The sequence below is a fragment of the Talpa europaea genome (genome assembly GCF_964194135.1).
Source record: "Talpa europaea genome assembly, chromosome: 1".
Lineage (NCBI taxonomy): Eukaryota > Metazoa > Chordata > Mammalia > Eulipotyphla > Talpidae > Talpa > Talpa europaea.
Window position 1 is genome coordinate 19,880,607 of NC_140073.1, and position 16,413 is coordinate 19,897,019.

General features: G+C 46.7%; 1 protein-coding gene across 3 annotated transcripts in view; it reads right to left on the reverse strand.

The window, feature by feature from the left end:
• Positions 1-1,338: 1,338 nt before the first annotated feature.
• Positions 1,339-16,413, reverse strand: part of LDLRAD3 (low density lipoprotein receptor class A domain containing 3) — a gene marked incomplete at both ends in the record, with an annotated part of 230,260 nt that continues 215,185 nt past the window's right edge. For all 3 annotated transcript variants that reach the window (XM_084237406.1, XM_084237405.1, XM_084237404.1), the window contains 2 exons: positions 1,339-1,576; positions 3,406-3,751. In XM_084237406.1, coding sequence (XP_084093532.1) covers positions 1,339-1,576; positions 3,406-3,751 — 584 coding nt within the window. The remainder of the gene's footprint in view (positions 1,577-3,405; positions 3,752-16,413) is intronic.

Genomic DNA, 16,413 nt, shown 5'->3' on the forward strand with positions numbered 1-16,413 from the left:
CTCCATTTGCATCTTTCTTTGGACCTCACTAAAGGAAAAACAACAGAGGACAGCTTTCCGATACACATATAAATAGTCCCTTAACTAGAAGGGAAAAAACAAACACACTGTTTTAAATGCATTTCTAAGAGATTTAAAAAAAAACTAAGTCCGAATGGCAAATCTTGACTCTAAGTTGTCTATTGTCCACATCTCTGAGGAGAAACTCTAAACCTAATCCTAACCCTAAATGAGAGTGCTGGTATGTGGGTTTTGGGCAGGGGAGTGTGGGCAGCACAGGCAGCGGGAGGTAATGAGTATGGTTCTCGCATGTGTTAGAAACCACAGTGTTCTCAAGTCCAAAGGCACAGATAAGAGAATTCTGAGTACTGAGGGAAACTGGGAGGCCAGCACTGAAGCTGCATGAACAGGCAAGGCAGGTTGGGTGTGGTTCCAGAAACCAAGGGGCAGATGAGATTTTTGGCCAACTCAAGTTGGATCATCTGCCTTCGGCAGGTCAGCTGGGAGGGAACAATCACCAAAGCAGACCAGACACTTGGCAGCCTGCACTTCAGGAACTGAAAATTCGGGTAAACTTGCAGTGGGGGGGTCCCTGTGTGAACTGGGATGAGGCTGATGCTATATGCCGCCAGAGGAAAGCTCTCAAAAAGAGGATCTGTGGGTAAAAATTTTAAACTTGAATCCATCCAGAGTAGATGGTTTCAGTCATTCATGACACTGCCAAGCACTGATGGGTGCAAACTCATGTCAACCGTTTTCTTTGGCCGCTGCCTCTGCTGAGCTGAAAGCAATGTATGGATAGGCTGGTGCAGGCAGGTCTGTATGCTGACCCGGACCCCTTCCGTGGTGGCCAGCCCACGCCTGCCTCCTGCAGGCTCATCCACCCCTACCCCCAAATGGAGGGAGAAGGTAGCTCACCGAAAGTAGCAGCCCACAGTGCCTTCTGCCCCTCTGAAGATGCAGCAACGCCTGGAAACACTGCTTTCTCTAAGACCACTTAAACACCTTTTTATCCCACTGCCTGCAAATTTATGCTGCTTACTCAGCAAGATTCCAACAGTAACAGAAGAATGATGTGGTGTGTGAGGCTGTGATCTGGGCCCCGAAGGAAGGCTGATCTCCCAGCAGAGATGCACAATACATCACGTCAACTGAGAGGCCAGCAAAATGCCAGGTCACCCTCCAAAGAACATCCCTGAAATCTGGGGGAGGAGGAGAGTGGAGAGACACCCCAAATCACTCCTTGCAGCACCCTGAGGAGCTTCCCATGAGCACGAGTTGTGGGACGGTAACAAATCAGAGCAGATTAACTCATATGGACTCAGGAATAACTGGATTTTATACTTCTTCGGCGCCCTGGCTGGGCTCGGAGTCCCTGGGCTCAGCAGCACCCTCTGCAGAGCCAGGCTGCCCCGGGCCATGGCTGCTGTCTTCCACGCTCAGGAGGCTGCTGGCTGCTTGGGAGCTGGCGCTCTCAGCACTCCCGGACCTGGAGCGGTAAGGGGGCAGGTCGGCTTGGTTCAGGGACTCGGTGTCCGAAGAGTAGGGAGGTGGAGGAAGGTCGTACCACGCGGGTCTGCATGGAGAAAGCAGGATGGGTGGAGGAGATCGGGGAGAAAGAAGAGAATGCGTTAGCGCCCAGGCAAGGAAGCTCAGCCAACTTCTGCCCGTTGCTGAGCGGATGCTGATGTGAGTGATGAGATTTTCCCTCTGAGTATAAAGGCAATCCAAGCACCCAGAGAAGCAGTGGTTTGCAATAAGACAAAGGGTCAGTGTGCTGGCGGGTCTTTGCAAGTGGGCAGTGCCAAAGCCACATCCTCTGGGTGGGCCCAGCATGAGGATGCCAAGGGCTCCCTGGGATCATCCTAGATGGTTTGGCGGGGCTGCTTGGCTCCCCCAGCTAGGGGCCTGTGGCCAAGAGGCTGGGTTGCTGCTTTGATGGAGCCACTAATGGTCTACAGAATCTGAGGTTCTAACTGAAAGCCACCTCTTCCTGCCTGTGCGGACCTGCATAAGTGAGAGGGCAGCTTCTCGAGGACTCAATCTCTGTAGCTGCAGAATGGGATAATGAAAACACTGTGGTGGCAATGAAGTAGCAGAGGACATTTTGTTTTTTCAGCTGTTACTGATGGCTTACTGAGAGTCAGCACCGTTCCACGTGTCTCACACTAGTGACCTTATTTAAGGATGCTCCCAAGGATGCTAACTGGGAGCCACGACTTTTATGGTACTGGGAAGGAAACTGAGGCAATGGTAATAGTCAGTGACTGCACAGGATCACAGTTCACTAGTAAGCAGCAGTGCCGGGATTTGAACCCAGGTATTCTTGTCTTTAAATTCAGCAGCTTAGCCTTCGTCCATACTGGATAGCCCAAACGAAGCGGTTATGCGGGGTGAGTGAAGACCTGCGCCCTTACACTTATTTGTAAGGAGATCCTTAAGCACTGTCCCCAAGCTACTCTCACCTTTTGAAGACAGAAAATAAGATTAAATGATACAAGCGTTGCCACCAGAGAGGGGCCTGAAGAGTCACCCTGAGAACGCAGCCTATAAAATACCCCTGGCCACACAGTGAGTCCTGGGGTCAGAGGATGGTGATGCTGAGCAGGGCCCTCCAGGGGCTTCAAAATGGGGTCTTGGAGGTGGGCAACAAAGGAGGCAGGCGGGCTAAGCATGACAGAGTTCTGCTTTTCTGATTTTGTATGTTGGGGTATCTTGTGCAACCCTACTTGTCACCAGAGCTCTCCTGCTTAAGGAAGCTCCAGATGGCTCTCTTCCATCACCTCTATTTTACAGATGAGGCCACATGAAGTTGAGGAACTTATTTGTTCATTCATTCATTCATTCACTCATCCATCCATCCATCACTTCACAAACCACATCTCTCTACATACTGGGCACTGCCCAGGGGTAGCTGGTGAGGCCTCAGAGCTAGTCAGAGGCCCAATGCCTGCTGGTGTGGAATGACCAGGGGGTGACCGGGATCCTAACTGCATAGCCTCAGACAAGCACAGTCAGACTCCTCATTTAACCTCATAAATAGGTTCTTGGAAGCCATGGTTTTCAGAGAAGGATGTGTAACTGTTTTCTCATCAACATTAGAACAAAAGGTTATTCAAGGACCAGCCGTAACTTCAAATCTCAGTACCTGTTTCCTCATCTGTAAAATTGAGGCAAATATAGAACCTCGCTTGGTGCGTGGATGAGGTTAACTAGATGATGAGAGTGAGACGTTTTGCAAAGACTCAGCAAATGCAAGATGCGGCCGGTGCCTACAGCAGCTGAATGCAGGCTCTTGGCAAAACCTCAAGACCCAGGTGTGTGCACACATCCCCCTCCTCGAACTGGATGAAGTCCCCCCACCACGGTCCGCCCCGCTCTCTGTCTCTCTCACCCAGCACATACCTTTGGTCCAGCAGTGCCTCTGAGTAGGAGGGTGGGGAGCCCACTTCTGACGCGTTCTGCTCGGCCTGGCTGGCCACGTACTGGATGCCGTTGTTGACGTTGTAGGTCACGTTGCAGTGGTGGGGGTGGTCCAGGACCACCAGCCGGGAGAGCAGCACGGGGTGCTGCAGCCGGTGCACGGGCAGCGTCATGAGGTTGTTCCGCTTCCGCTGGTGGTGCAGGACGAGCGCCAGCAGGGCCACCACCAGCACGAAGATGACGGAGCTGCCGATGATGGCGTAGGTGATGCTGGGGTAGTACACCAGCTGGTTTTCCGAAGTCACAAACACCTGCCCGCTGCCTGGTTCTGGGAGACCCCCCCAAGAGGAAGAAAAGGAGAGTTAGCGGCTTGGCCATGCTTTCACTTCAAAGCCAGTTCTGGGGTGGGCATCCCACGCTCCATTGCCAGCATTTTTCAGCATCACAGTTAATGCTAATTCTCAGCATTCACATTCTTTCCTTTAAGCCACCAGCGACTCTGGACCCGTGGAGAGGATGGAGGAATCCTCCCCTTTGGGAGGGACAGAGCTGGGAAGAGAATGACTGTTTTTCCTTTCCATCAAGAAATTTTTTTTTTTTTAGATTTTTTTAAGTTATGCATACAAGAACCGGGGTGTAGACCAGAGGTGCGGGGCCTGAGAGGATTCACTAGAGACAGAATGGGGAGCAGAACAGGCAGATGGACTGAAATACACTGCTGAGGGGAGCATCAGGCCAGACAGGAGAGAGGTCTGCTGTGTCATGTGGGTCAGCAACCTGGCCAGGGATTGAACTCGTGCTGTAGTGGCTTGTGACAGCTTGACAGTGTTGAAACTTTAACCCTTGCACCACCAGGAAGGCTCCAAGATGCATTTTAAAATTTTATTTTATATATTTTTTACATCATTTTTCATTTTGCACAATGCATGCATTTTCATCTTGGCTATAGTCCCCATACAATTCCCACCCCCCTTATTTTGACCGTAATCACTCCTAGCCCTTCTCCCCCAGCAGTGTGTCTCTGGTTTATAGTTGCTAGTTGATTCTGATTTTTACTTTTTTTTAATTAATTTTTAAAATTTTTTTACATCATTGTTCATTTTTAAACAATACTTGCTTCCCCCCACCCCCTCAGGTGTAGTCCCATAGAGTTTCCTTCCCCAATGCACCCGTGCACCATCACCTCAGCCCCCTGTGCTCCTCCCTCCCTCCCTCTGATCCCTCTCCCGCCTCCTCCCCTGCAGGATGTCTCTGCTTTATAATTGTCCGATTTTGCTTTGTTGTGTTTTGTACTGTTATTTTTTTACACTGATGTCTTATTTGGTTTCCCCTATATTCCTGCTATAACTGAAACCATCGATATTTTTCTTTTTCCCTCTGGCTTATTTCACTGAGCATAATTCCTTCTAGCTCCATCCATGTTGCTGTGAATGGCATCAGTTTATCTTTTTTGATTGCCGAATAATATTCCATTGTGTATATATACCACATCTTCTTGATCCAGTCATCTATTTTTGGGCATTTGGGTTGTTTCCAGGTTTTAACTATTGTAAACAGTGCTGCAATAAACATAGGTGTACAGATGTTCTTTTGAATCAATGTTTTTGATGACACATATCACAAAAACAAGCAACAAATGTTGGCGAGGATGTGGTAAAAAAGGAACTCTCCTAAGTTGCTGGTGGGAGTGCAAACTGGCCCAGCCACAATGGAAAGCTGTCTGGAGGTTCCTCAGTCTACTAACAATGGAGCTACCATACCACCTGGCAATTCCACTGCTAGGGATCTACCCAAAGGACCCAGATACATTTCTTAACCAGGGAAATTTCTACCGAGAAAACAAATGGGTCTGGAGATTCTATAACACTGACTTCCTTGTAACCATTTGACATTTTAAAAATCCAAGCGGGAACGCTTTTAAAATGAATGGAATGCAAAAAGCTTGCAGATCCCAAAAGTCTCCGTGAGGTCTCGGAAAGCAAGCTCTCTCCATTTCTGTCCGCTGTGGCAGGGGAGAAGCAGCTCCAGAAATTATGATGTTATATAACTCTGGGGTGTCTGATCTCGTTTTTTTGCTCTCTGTGTAAAATGCCATCTTGTAATAATTCATTAACTAGACTCACTTTTCTTAAGAGCTTAATGAGCCTGCCGGCCAAATCACTAATACAAGAGTTGCCTGGGACCTGAGCTCCAAGCGCATAATCCATGGATAATGAAGTTTCCATTTATTCTGGCTGTCCCTCAAGCCCATGCCCTCACGCTCCACTGTCAAACAGTTTTGAATTCCCATCCGGTGTCTGCTGCTTCGACTGCATTAATTGCAGGCAAACTGATCACTACCAGAGAATACTGTGCTCTCAAAACTGCCCGTGGCTCCTGAAGTTGCCTGTGGTGGAGAAGGCAGTGTTTTGCACAACTCCTGGGGTGCTCTTCACCCCCACATCATTTGTGCAGTGATCTTAATAGATTCCTAGCAGCAGGTCTGGGAACAGTCATATTTTTTCCTATTTCTTGGATCTTTTCCTAGGGGTAATGCTGCTGGGTCATGTGGGAAGGGTATGTTAACTCTGTAAGAAAATGTCACCTGTTCTTCAAAGCTGCTATGGCATCTCACCTCCCCAGTGGTGCCGCATCTTCACCAGCACCTATTAGGGCTAGTCTTTTTAATTCTAGCTATTTGGTACCATACTGAGGTTTTTAGTTGCATTTCCCAGTAGCAAATGATGTTGAGCATCTGTTCCTGTGCTGAGTTATACGTTGTTTTGGTGAAATGTCTATTTAAACCTATTGCCCATTTTTAAATTGAGTTGTTTGACTACTAATTACTGAGTAGTAAGCCTTTTAAATGTTCTGCAATAGAAGTCCTTTTCCAGAAACGTTTGGCAAATGTTTTCTCCAGTCTGTTTTGTCTTTTCATCTAGTGTTCAGTGTCATTTTGAAGACTAGTGTTCTATAATTTTTTATGAAGCCTATTGTATTAATTTTTTCTCTTATATTTTGTGCTTTTTGTATTCTATCCAAGAAATCTTTGTCTGGAAGAAATTTTATAGCTATAGCTCTTATATTTGCATCTATGATCCATTGCAAGTTAATTTTTGTTTATGGAACAAGGTGAAGTTTAATCTTCTCCGCTCCCTCCCCCCTCTGGATATACAATTGTTCCAGCACCATTTGTTGAAAAGTCTATCCTTTTCTATTGAGTTACCTTGGCACCTTTGTTGAAAATCAATTGACTGCAGAAGTCTGAGTCTATTTCTAGATTTTCTATTTAGTTTGATTGAGCAATATACCAATCCTTACACCAATAGTGTTTTGATAACCACAGCTTTATAGTAAGTCTCAAAATTGGGGCATGTGAGTCCTACAAGCTTTTCTTTTCTTTTAAAAAGAACTTTATTTCTGAGTATAAACAGTCATTAAGATTAATGTATACAGAAATGTTCACGACAGAAAAATCCACTCCTTTGCCCTCCAATTGACTTACTAAAAAAAAAAAAAGAAATACAACAGTTTGGTGTCGATGAGGGCTTGGCAAACTCTGGCAAAGGTTAAAATAATAGATACTTTATGCTTTGTGGGCCCTACAGTTTCACTCACAACCACTCAACTGCGCTGTTGCAGCACGAAAGCCGCCAGAGATAACGTGCCAGTGCATGTGTGTGACTATGTCCCAAGCAAACTTCACTTACAAAAACAGGTAGTGGGTCGGATTGGCCCCCTGGCTGCAGACGGCTGACTCATAGCACAGGTGCTTCTAGACTATTCTCTCTGCATGTATACATACGATTCTTCCCCTTGTGCTGATCCTGCAGTATGAACATATATCCTCACCTGCCCACACCTTTGTTAAAGGTCGTTGTGTCGAGTCCCACGGTGCAGACACATCACAACTTACTTGACCAGCCCCCCCACTGATGGACCCCTACAGCAGCGACACTCACGTCCCAGGCTGCACCCAGTTAAGGTTTAGCATCACCCTCATCGACAAGCACCAAGGAGGCTCTGTGAGAGTGAAATGAGAGCTGTCGGGAGAGCTGTTCCACACCCTGCCATGCTGACACCTGACAAGACCGAGTAGGCAGGAGCTGATCTAGTTCAAATGCACGAGGACCCCAGGCTGCCCTGGGTCTGTTCCCCGGATGCTCGAGTTCATCACGGCCCCCGCATCATCGGCTCATCGGCGCTACATCTGCCTGTTAAACCTTATTACTTGGGGAAATGCTGAGTGTGCACACTGGGAGCTTCCGAGTGCAGAAAACTTTCTGAATAATTTAAGGGGAAGGGCGGATAACAGAAGCATTACAAGAGGGGCTCCCAAAGGGGAGTTTTATTGACCATGAACAGATTCACAGCTTCTGGGTTTCAGAAAATCTTAATACAACAACTGGGAACACCACACCAGGGAAGAGCTGTTTGTTTGGCACACACTGAGGTCTTGTGCTCTGGCTCCAGTGCTGCTGCCATAAGGACTTCTCAAAGCGGGGACACCAGGCACATTTGATCCCAATGAGGACTGCACCCCAGTTCTTGGCTGAGCCTGGCCCTGGTGCCCATGTCTCACCTCCTCCACTACGGCCACCCTCACCCAGCCACAGTCACCTCGGCTCTGGCCCCACTTGCTCTCTGCAGTCTCTCCTCCTGTGGCTGCAGGAGCTCTTTCTAGAACCTACTTCTACCATCTTCTGGCCTTTGCTCAGGGCTACTACTTTTATGGAGTGTCCACTGCACCCCCCCCGACCCCCCACATGGGGAGGAAATGGCTCCTCTCTGTGCTCTCTCTACACATTATCCTCCCCTCTATGGGAGCCCTGACTACATGGTACTTTGTACGCTGAGGCCAGGAGACACAGCCCTGGCCCAATGCTGCCCAGCACTGCCTTGCCATCCTCACAGCTCTGCTCGGGGAAGCCCCTTCCTTCAGTGGCGCCCTGGACCACTTTACCTGATGCAGAAATAAATAGAAACCAACCAAGCAAGACAGCAAAGCTGTTCATTCAGAGTTTGTTGCAGCAAGGAAGTCACCATGTCACCTGTGTCTTGGCAGGGATGCAGAGGCAGGCAGAGGGGTGGGTGAGCCTGATAGTAGGAAGAAAGGAAGGCTCCAGATACGTACCATGCCTGGGCGTGCTGGCCTGGGGCAGCTAGAGGTGGGCTGGCTAGAAGAGGGCCCTTGTATGTGATGGGTTAGGGGAGCAAGTGTGGCTTTCTCTGTTGTGTCTTATGTAAGAAGTGGGGATAAAAATTAGGAAAGCTGTTAGTTATTAATCAAGTGTAGGGGGTTTTGGGCTCATCTTATGGGAGTTATTGTCTGGCTTCCCCTACTGACAGCAATCCGTGTCCTTGAAGTCAGGACATACATTGACTGGATCCTCGGCTGATGACTGTGGACTGTGGGTTGGTTGCCTGGCTGGTTGCTACAGGTTGTGGTCAGAGTTCTGCCTTTACACAAGGTCTGGCCACTGTCTATACTCAGGCCCTCACTGGCTATCTAGTCCACGTCCTCAGGTCTGGCCCAGAGGCCACTTCTGCTCTTTCCCTGTGATAACGTCCCATTTCCTTTTTTGCAGGCAAAGAGCACCCTCCTTGTGGAGTCCCTGGGAGACTGAGAGCTGGCACAGGGGCATCCCTGTCCTAAGTCTGCAGAGTCACCAATATTAGTCACCCTGCACCCCTGTCTTCACATAGGGATCTAGGAGGGAAGGTCTACCCCCTTAGAAAGGGCAGCGCGCATGGAGCTTCGTCTGTGTGTGGGCTGGGTTCAATGACTTGGAGTTCTGGCTTTCCCTCGGATCATACAGGGATTAGGGGCAACTTACTCCATCTTTCTAAGCTTCGCCTGTAAAATTCAGATTAAAAACCTGTTCTCGCCACAGAGTTGAGAGGAACATGCAAAACAATCACTTTAGATCTGAGTGAACTGTCTGAGCACTGGCTTCTGTGATTTTCTTCTATCTGGGCAAAGACTGATGTGAGAGGACTGATAACTGGGCAAAGACTGATTTCAACACCAGTAAAAAAGGGCCAGGTGAGTGCTGATGGGGAGAAGGGGAGGCAGAGGGAGGCACTGATTAGACGGGGAGATTTTAGGGACCCGTCAAAGGATTGTGCAGAGAATCAAGGAGCAAATTCTGGCTGGGGCACTTCATTTATCCACTTAGGAACCTGCACTGGGCCCTGTGCCAGGAATTCAGGAACCAAAATGGTGTAGAACTAACCCTGGGGAAGCTCACTGGCAAGCGAGAGACCCTGAAAGCTTAGGATTATCTCTACTGTGCCTGAGGCCATCTTCTCTCAAACAGAAAAGCTTCTAGAAACTGTCTTGGCCGTGGAGAACTACAGACATCCCCACATCCAACCTGAATTCCCTGTTGTTTTTTTTAAATACCCCGCTGGCTGCAGCCCCTTCGTGGCTCCCTATTCCAAGCACATCTCCAGACCCAATTTAGATGCGGATTGAAAAAGTTTAATTTAAAGGGCAGACCAGCAAATGACTGAATCAAAAGAAAACCACAAAAACCTCACTGAACCATTACCATGGCAACTCAAGTTTCTAAAATTAACTGAAAAGAGGGTGATGGGAAATTCACACTGCCCGGCCTGGCCGGCCTCACAGATCACCACTGGAGACATCTGGGCCTGTGCCAGAGGGAAATTGGAGGGGCTCTGTCTGGCAAGAGGAAGCTGGGTCTCCAGGCCCAGGAGTATCAGGGTACAAGTGCTATAAGATTGAATTCAAAATGAGAGCAAGGAGTAAGGGATGAAAAAGTTCTCCAACAGAAGAGAGTAGGAGGCAGACAAGGCCCTGGGAATTCTCAGTTGCTCTCATTCCAAGAGAATAAAGGGGCTCTTGTCCTTCCCACCCCTCACACGTGCCCGCCCTTGGGAATGGGGACAGAAGTGTCCCTGAAAGGCCCTACATTTGCAACAAGTGCTACAGAGACAGCCAACTGTTACCAATGGCCTGTAATTTACAAGCGCCTTGGCACAGAGGAAGTCCCTGGTGAGCCCAGAGCTCTTTGAAGCTGCTCTGGGCTGCTGTATATCCTCAGAGCTTGATCTCACTTCTGATGAAGAAGGCACCAATGATAACCCAGGGACCTAGCTGGCTAATGGCCTCTTTGCTAAGAAACAGGCCCAGGGCAGTTACAGAATTAGCTGGAGGGTAAGGAACTTAATTGGCTACTTAAGGTAGAAAAGGGCATTTTTTTAATAGGAATTGAGATTGCTACCAAAACTCACTGATGAGGGTAATTGGGAACTAGGGCCTGGGTGGCCTTTTTAGAATCTTGCTCAATTGTGTAATGGTTTAAAAAATGTCAACAGGAGAGGAGTGAAAGGAGGAACTGCAGTTCCTTGCTACCTTGTCCGCAGACCACAGAAAGCAAATGCCAATGGGAGCTGGCAGGGGAGGGGTGTGCGAATTGGCAATGAATGAGCTCAAGTATTGGGATCCGCTATCCGGAGGGAGACCTCCAGGGTGCCTGTCTCTTGGGCACAGAGTGACTTCACGGCCTCCTGCCGATGACATCCCGGGCTGTCCCTGCAGGCAACGTGCTTAAAATGGATTTAGGTGCCTCCTGGAATCTGCTGAATAAGGAGGGCTGTACAGAATTACTATTTCTATTGCCTACTGTATCTATTTACCTGGAGTGTTCGGAGGAAGCTGCAAAATTAAATGCTTAGCAGACACTCTTTGAATTCAATGGTCAGTTGGTTTCTGGCCTGGTAATAGGGCTTGGAGAGTTACAATACAATGGTTTATTGAGCCTGCAGTGTCAGCGGCTGGACGGAATACTGCTAACTCAGACGGGATGCAGGGAGCCGTAATGCTTTGATCAGAGTGCCGTGTAATCATAAACAAATACCATTGCGAGGCAAAGCTAACCCTAAAAATCCACGGAGAGGAAAAATCTACCTCAGGCGTGCCATCGTCACTGCAAATAAGATCTCATTAGTGCGGGCTGAGAAAACAAATATTATCATCAAATATCAATTACGATTCCACCATGACATTCCCCCAGCCACCCCAGAGCTGGAGGCCAGGCACAAGGCCGGGGCTCTGCCTTTCTCCTTTGCCATTTGTGTCTAACCCAGGGGCAGGTCCTGTAAATTTGGTTTCCAAATTTTTGAAGAAGTTCCCATCACCTGTTATGAATTACCATGTGAACTTCTGAAATCGTATCCTTTAATTTCCAATCTTGCTCCTCTCCCATGCATTTTCTGCACAGTATGCAGAAAGCTCTTTTTAGAAAATAAATGAGGCGGCTGATCACTGTCCTCAAATTCTAGATTCTTAACAATGGTCTACAATCTGGACCTTGAATCTTCCACAATCTGATCTTGAGCCTTGTGCCTATCTAGGGATCAGTAAAGTGTGGCCTGCAGACTGTTTTGATAAAGTTTTATTGGAACACAGCCATGATGGTTCACATATGTATGGTCTACCGCTGTTTTCAGGCTACAATGGCTGAGCTGCAGAGGGGCGACAGGAGACTCCAGGGACCACAAAACCTAAAATTATCGACTGTCTGGTCCATGCATATGTAATTAATTCCTTCAGCAGACCAATACTGTCATGAGCCATGAGCTAAGAGATACACGAGCTGCTTTTACCCACTTCCAGTCTCTTGGGGAAATTACTCCAATACACAAAACTAGGCCATCTTGAAAAAGTGATTATAACCACACTGGAAGGAAACAGAGAAATCAGGAAATCAGTGAAGAAATCAAGTACACCCCTCTCCAACTGTGCCTCCACTGTCTCTTGCTAATTGTTCCCAGTAGAATGAACGAGTAAAATGTTCCTACATGAAACATTCCTATATTGGAGTTGATGGTGGGTGGGAAATACATGACTGGTAGGAAATCTGCCTGCTCTCTGTGGCCACCAACTCCCTGGGTAGTTGGAGAAAATTGCCTGATTGCAGTCCTGTCTTCGGAGAGCAGCTGGAATGTCTCCGAGTCATGCTTCCTGAAATGAAGGTTTGGTGGAGCGTTTTAATGTTCTCCAAGACAAGGTGCTGCAGGCTCCATTCCAAGACCAGAGGCCTCCTGGGCAGCGGTCACTGACCTGCTGCTCCATAATGGATGAGTAACTGCAGGGTCTGGACAGTGGAGGATTCAGTGCTACCTGCTCGATTCCTTAAAGAGGAAATAATCACCAAGTACCCCCAGGGACGTTTTAGAATCCAAGTATTCCTGTCCAAAACTCAACAACAAATGTTGGCGAGGGTGTGGAGAAAAAGGAACTCTTCTGCACTGTTGGTGGGAGTGCAAACTGGTCCAACCACTGTGGAAAGCTGTGTGGAGATTTCTGGACCTACTAAACATAGAGCTTCCATATGACCCAGCAATTCCACTCCTAGGTATTTACCCAAAGGACACAGAAACATCAATTCCAAAGAACACCTGCACCCCTATGTTTATAGCAGCACTGTTTACAATAGCTAAGCTTTGGAAACAACCCAAATGCCCAAAAATAGATGACTGGATCAAGAAGATGTGGTACATATATACCATGGAATATTACTCAGCATTCAAAAAAGATAAACACATGCAATTTGCTGCAACATGGATGGCGCTGGAAGGGATCATGCTCAGCGAAATAAGCCAAAAAGAAAAAGAAAAATACCGGATGGTCTCACTCATAGCAGGAATCTAGAAAACTTAAATAATGGACCAGGAAAATGAATAACTATAAGAAAGTGAAAATCAAAATCAACAAAAAACTATGAACCAGAGACACTTTTAGGGGGGCGGGGGCGGGAGGGGAGGGATTGGGGTCAGAATGGGGGGCTGCAATTGTATGGGGAATATAACAATAAAATTTATAAAAAAAAAAAAAAACAAAAAAAAAAAAACAAAACTCTCCAGACACTGAATGTAGGCTGCAGCACTCAGGCCCGCATTTTTAAACATTAATAGGACTGTGTTAAAGCAAGCAAGTGAAGAAATCAAAGCCTCTATCACTGTCAGAGGACCCAAGTCGGCCTCCTTAGGAAGAGTAATAAGAGGACCCACAGGGATCAGTGGAAACAAAGATGACTTCTGTGAAGGGTCCGCAGCAGAGTTCCTTGCTTACCCAGTAACTGAAGGCCGGCCAGGGTGCCAGCAGATTCTGGGGCACTGCTAGGGGGCAGGAATTACTGGGAGTTAGAAAGGTAAGCTCAGAATTTCTACAAGTGCTTACATTTTTTTTTTAATCTTTTTTTTTTTTTTTTTGAATAGGCCATAGATACATGGTACACAACTCATAAGGCAAAAAAGGATTTGCAGGGAAAAAAACCAGTGTATTTTCCGTATCTGAGAGGCAAGCACTGGTGCCAGTTACCTTGTGTGTAGCCTTCCAGAGAGAGTCCAGGCATGTATTAAGAAAGAGCTATTATTTCACGCAGACATGGTCATTTAAATTTTTTTTCACTTTATGAACACATCAACATGTATTTTTTAAAAATCAGGTATGACTTTGTTTTGTTAAGTGTATACAACCTTCACTAAATGCCAGGCAAACAGGTTCTACTCTCTCTTTTTTATTTTTCTGTTGTAAGCTTCTTGTTTTGAGATATATTTAGATTTATAGCACAGATTCAATAGCACAGATCCCATATACCATACATGCAGTATTCCCTAATGGGAATCCCTTACAGAACCCTAGAGCACCTGTACAAACTAAGACTTTAACTTGGAACAATTACATTAGCTAAGTATAGGATTTATGAAGATCTTGCCAGCTTCCCCATTAATGCACTTTTTCTGTCCTAGCACCCAAGCCAGGAGTCCACGCAGCATTTGTCTCCTCTTATCAGTGATGGTTTCTCAGCCTTCCCTGGCTTTTCATGACCGGGACACTTTTGAAGAAAACTGAGTAGCTATTCTGTAGACTGTTCTTTAATTTGGGTCCTTTTGATAGAGTTTCATAATTAAAGAGAAGCTATATCTTATTGAAAGGAGGTGAGTGACCTTCTCAGTGTGTTTCAGGGGAAGGCTTGATACCTACTTACTGATGATGCTAACCATGGCCACTTGGGTAATTTAATGTGGTATCTGTCAAGATTCTTCATTGCAAAGTTATTAATTATCCCTTTGGAGTTAATAACTATCTGGGAGGAGAGCCTTTGAAACTATGCAAATATCCTTTTTCTGCTCAAACTTACCTACTAATTTTAGCATCCACCGTGGATCCTGCCTGCCACAGTGATTACTATGCTGTGCCACAGGTTATTTTCTGTTTCTCTCATTCCTCTACCTTCATCACCTTCATCAACAGGAATTTTTCTGTAATGGAGATTTGCCATTTCCTCCCATTTATTGATTTATTTGGTTATTTATTTACATAATCGGGGCTCATGAATATTTATTTTATTCTGTGAACTGCAAGCCAATATTATTGTTGTATAATTTGTTGTTCAAACTGTACACGGGGTTCTTTCTGGTTGGCTCCTGGAACCTTTCAATGCACCCTATGGTTCTGTTTGTCTGTCTGTTTGGGGAATCACTTGTCTACTTGCTGGCAGAGGCCTCAGGTCATTTTTTTAAAGGTTTATTTATTTATTTATTTATACAAGAACCTGGGTACAGGCCAGATTCGTAGGAGGGTGAGAGGATTCACCAGAGACAGTGGGAAACAGAACAGGCAGACTGACTGAAATACACTGCTGAGAGGAGCAGCAGGTGAGACAGGAGACATCTGGCGCGTCATGTGGGACCCTCGCTGGCTGGTGAGGATCGAACCGGCGCTGCAGAGGCTACAGACAGCTTCACAGTGCTGTGCTCAATCACCTGAGCCACCAGGGGAGGCCCTCATTTTGTATTTTCTAGCCTCAGACCTGGAATCAACTCTAAGTCAGTTTGGTAGGTGGCCGCAGGATGTGCCATGCTTCACAGGACCAGATCCTGCTGAATGGGCACTTGGGATCTATTTCCAATCGTTTCCAGTAAAATCTCTCTCTCTTTTTTTAAAGATTTATTTATTTATACAACAACTGGGGTACAGGTCAGAGGCGTGGGAGGGTGAGAGAATTCACCAGGGAGAGTGGGGAGCAGAATAGGAAGATGGACTGAAGACACTGCTGAGGGGAGCAGGGGGCGAGACAGGAGAGATCTGTTGTGCTATGTGGGTATCTCCCTGGCAGGCCAGGAATCGAACCTGTGCTGCAGAGGCTGCAGACAGCGCAGCGCTCAACCCACTGCATCACCAGGGAGGCCCTCCAGTAAAATCTTTTTCCAGTAAAAATCTTTACTAAAATCTCTTACAGTAAAAAATTCTTACAGGTGGGTTGTTTTACACTTCAGTCACAGTTATGGTAAAACCCAGTCTTTCCAAAGACCTGTCTGTGTCCTGCCCTCCTCCCCACAATGCAGTCCTTGGCCCTGTCTGGGTGCAGGCCCTGCCGCCCCTTCTTCTCTCACTCAGCATGGTGGGCAGCTTCTGAGACAGCCTAGGAGCCACACATGTGTGTGTGAGCCCCTTCCTGTGAGTTGGGGTTGGACTAATTTTCTCACTTCTCACAAACAGAATATGCAGAAATAATGGTCACTTCCAAGATTAGGTTATAAAAAATGTGGCATCCCACACCTGTAACAATGGTTATTATCAAAAAGGCAAGAAATAACAAGTGTTGGCAAGGATGGAGAAAAGAACCCTGCGCAATGCTGGTGGGAATGTCAACTGGTGCAGCCCCTGTGGAAAATAATAAGGAGGTGCCTCAAAAAATTAAAAAATAGCAGTATCCTGTGATTTGGTGATGCTATTTCTTGGTATTTATTGGAAGGAACTGAGAACACCATCCTGAAGATATCTGCATCCTCTTATTACTTGCAGGATTATTCACATGAGCTACAACATGGAAGCAACCTAAGAATTTACTGAAAGATGCATGGATTAAAAATATACCTATACATGTATACATATATGTTATATACACATTAATGGGGGTAGAATAATAATATTAAGCCTTAAAACCAATGAAAATCTTGCCATTTGTGACAATG